The sequence below is a fragment of the Loa loa genome (genome assembly GCF_000183805.2).
Source record: "Loa loa unplaced genomic scaffold supercont3.400, whole genome shotgun sequence".
NCBI lineage: Eukaryota > Metazoa > Nematoda > Chromadorea > Rhabditida > Onchocercidae > Loa > Loa loa.
Window position 1 is genome coordinate 13361 of NW_018108580.1, and position 3108 is coordinate 16468.

Below are 3108 nucleotides of genomic sequence, written 5' to 3' on the forward strand. Positions count from 1 at the left end.
CCTACATTCACCTTTTTATTGAGAATTACAAGAGAAGCGAAAATAAATTATTTATTCATCCGAAATACTATAACTACTAAAAAATGTTTAAACTCGAAGTTGAAGCGAACAGTATGGTCCTCTTATGACGGGGATTACTAACATTTAAAGCGCGGAAAGTTCGAACATTATATTGTCATAGAATAGACATTTCCTACTTTTAGATAGTTCTTATGTAGACAAATTTTCAATAATTATCACGTACTGCACTAAAAATCTTAATTATCATGCTGAAAAAATCGAAATCGAATTCATCATAAGCGTAGCTCCATCGGACTATAGAACGTTTATAGCATCTCCATCGGACTATAGAATAGCAATGTTTATGGCATTTCGAAATAATTCAGAGTAGTATGCTTAAGTGTACATGCAGTAATAATAAGGAAATGAGAAAATAAATCAGATGCGTTTCATTCGAATATTTGTAAATCTTTAGATTATCACAGAGTTCAAATATAAACAAAGATTATATTCACATACACTTTATGAGATTATACACTGCTTGTTTGCAGTAATTTGGTGGAGCTGTTTGTCGGCTTCATCAGTACTGTTCATCGAAATTTCGTAATCGTCATTCATAACATCCACATATTTCTGATGTAAAAGAATTCAAAATGACGCATCAAAACTTTCGTCCTAATATCAACGTATTCTCACTAATTAAAGCATATTCCAGAAATAAGCAGGAAGGAAAGACCTGACTACTTGCTTGTATAGATTTTTGGTAATCACGCAAGTGCGTAAGTGATCAAGCCTAATCGTAATAAAATTTAAAAAAAAATGATACGAACAAGAAACTCTAATGCGATAAGAAATTATATCATTCACCCCGCAAAACGAACGCCGCTGATAACGAAGCTGAAAAAAGTGAGATGAAAAATAAAAGGTACTTTTATTCGTTCCGCTGCAGATAACCAGCTGGAAACTTTACGTTGTAATTTGATGGAACGTTCTGTTCCACGATTTTCATTGCTTAAAACATGCATTGCACTTTCAATTGCTAGTGTATACTTCGATAATGCGGCATTCCACTGTTCCTGACGCTCCAAATCATATGCCGTGTGTGCTACTAACTCAGCAGCACGGACCTAAAAATAAACATGAATTTCGGGAAGTGTTTTGATTTCCGATAAAAATGTTAGACATTTAATCAAATATTGATTTGAAACATCTCAAAACAACATGGCTTCATCTATAGACCGAGTTTAAAAGAAGAAAGAAGCTTGAAAAGTCAGAAAAAACTGACGAGACCCCAATTTATCGCCAAACAAAATATACCTGAGGCCAATCATCCCATTCTACCTGATCAAGTGATTGCGATAAAGGGAGTTCCATAATAACAGGCCGCAGACGTTCCTTCATGTTTTCAGCATGTTCTAGGTATGCTTTAATTTTTTCGCGAAATTTCACTTTCTCTTCACCCTCATCGAATAATTCCAAACAACGAATGTAGGTTTGCACGGCATTTGATAATAATTTTATCGCTTCAACTAGATTCTGTGAAGAAATGATTCAAAGGACAATATAAATGACAAAGAATTCTGTCTATTTGAATCCACTTTTTGATGGTAGCTCTTCTGGTGATTTTATATATACTTTTTTATCCACGGCTGCAAAAGAATTTTCCACCATTGTATCTCCGTCCCAGAGTAGCGAAAAACTTCACCTTCCAAGCTACAATTTCCCTAACATATATCAGTATTACTGATTAGCTATTATTCGGAAGTATGGTCCTTAATGAAAAAATTTCAATACGAAAAAAAAAAACACACATCTTCAGATTCAGCTTGCTGCGACTTCATAACATAACTGTTAGCTTTATCCAGCTCAGCGGATGAAGACAATTTCGTGAGATCCACAAACGGATGCGTGAAAAGCCGTTCAAACGTAATGCGTTCATGAGGATTACGAACGAGCAGAGCTATAAGTTAATGCATATACAGTACTCAGAGAAGTACTATAAATATACTGATAATTTTCATATAAAACTACACCTTGTAAAAGATTAAGACAAACAGACGAGAGGTGCACATTCGTCGGGTAATTTATGGACTGTTGTGACAAAATTTGTACCACGAGTTCGCTGTATGTGTGAGCAGTAAATGGCGGTATGCCATATAAACATTCATACAGAATAACACCGCATGACCTGTAATGCACGAATTTGAAATTTTCAGATTACGATTTTTTTTTTATATAGCATAATACCTGAAAGAATTATGCCTTCAAAATTAAAAAAAAAAGGAAGAAAACTTGACCACAAGTCGACACGACTGTCATATGGTTCTCGGCAAAAAATTTCAGGTGCCATGTAAAGAGGCGAACCCCGAAATGATGACGCCTGTTCATTCTTCTTCAAGTACTGCGAAAGACCAAAGTCCGATACCTGTGGTGACTTATTTCAAGAAAAAGTTCTAGTATTTTTATTTTAAACAACCTTGACAGAAGGTTTTAAACAAACCGAAACTATGGACTCCAACCCAATTAGATAGATAGATAGGTAAATCGATAGACAGACAAACAAATAGTCGCTGATACCACGAAAACAAAGAAATAGTAATACCTTTCGTTGAGAACTGACATCGTTGTATTATATGTGTTCATCATATTAGTTTGTATGTTGTTTCTAGTTTCAAGATGTAAATCAACTCAAAGAATCTCTGGCCAATGTCGGTATATTGTAAAGGATCTCAAGTCAACCTGCGGTAAAACGATTCTAACTTCTCTGGTTGCTGTAGACAAAATCTCACTACATAGGGATATCTAAACCTTGCACGCAACAGGGTAACATTTTTTTTTTCTTTTTTTTTATTCGCCAAATTGTGTCTTTGAAATTTATCATATGATGACGTTTTGCAACTTACCACCATGCGCCAATTTATATTTTGTAATTCTTAATGATTTTGCAACGTTAACATTGTTTCTTCTCTCAAACATTCAGTTTCCAAATTTGATGTTCTATTATTCAAGTGTAAGAAGCAAAGAAAATTATAGAAATCGACAGGAAGAAACAGAACCATATTTGGTTCTGTATAGGCAGAATTAATCCCCTCAATATTTGTCACAATC

The 3108-nt window shown here is 34.5% G+C and overlaps 1 protein-coding gene across 1 annotated transcript in view; it reads right to left on the minus strand.

Annotated features, from left to right (window-relative positions):
• Positions 1 to 36: 36 nt before the first annotated feature.
• LOAG_18615 (kinase) overlaps positions 37 to 3108 on the minus strand; it is a 4318-nt gene continuing 1246 nt past the window's right edge. Inside the window, exons 3-8 of the mRNA XM_020451278.1 lie at positions 2298 to 2425; positions 2034 to 2188; positions 1812 to 1960; positions 1318 to 1536; positions 930 to 1127; positions 37 to 633 (exon numbers count right to left, since the gene is read on the minus strand). Of these exons, the coding sequence (XP_020304954.1) occupies positions 523 to 633; positions 930 to 1127; positions 1318 to 1536; positions 1812 to 1960; positions 2034 to 2188; positions 2298 to 2425 (960 nt within the window). The 3' untranslated portion in view covers positions 37 to 522. The remainder of the gene's footprint in view (positions 634 to 929; positions 1128 to 1317; positions 1537 to 1811; positions 1961 to 2033; positions 2189 to 2297; positions 2426 to 3108) is intronic.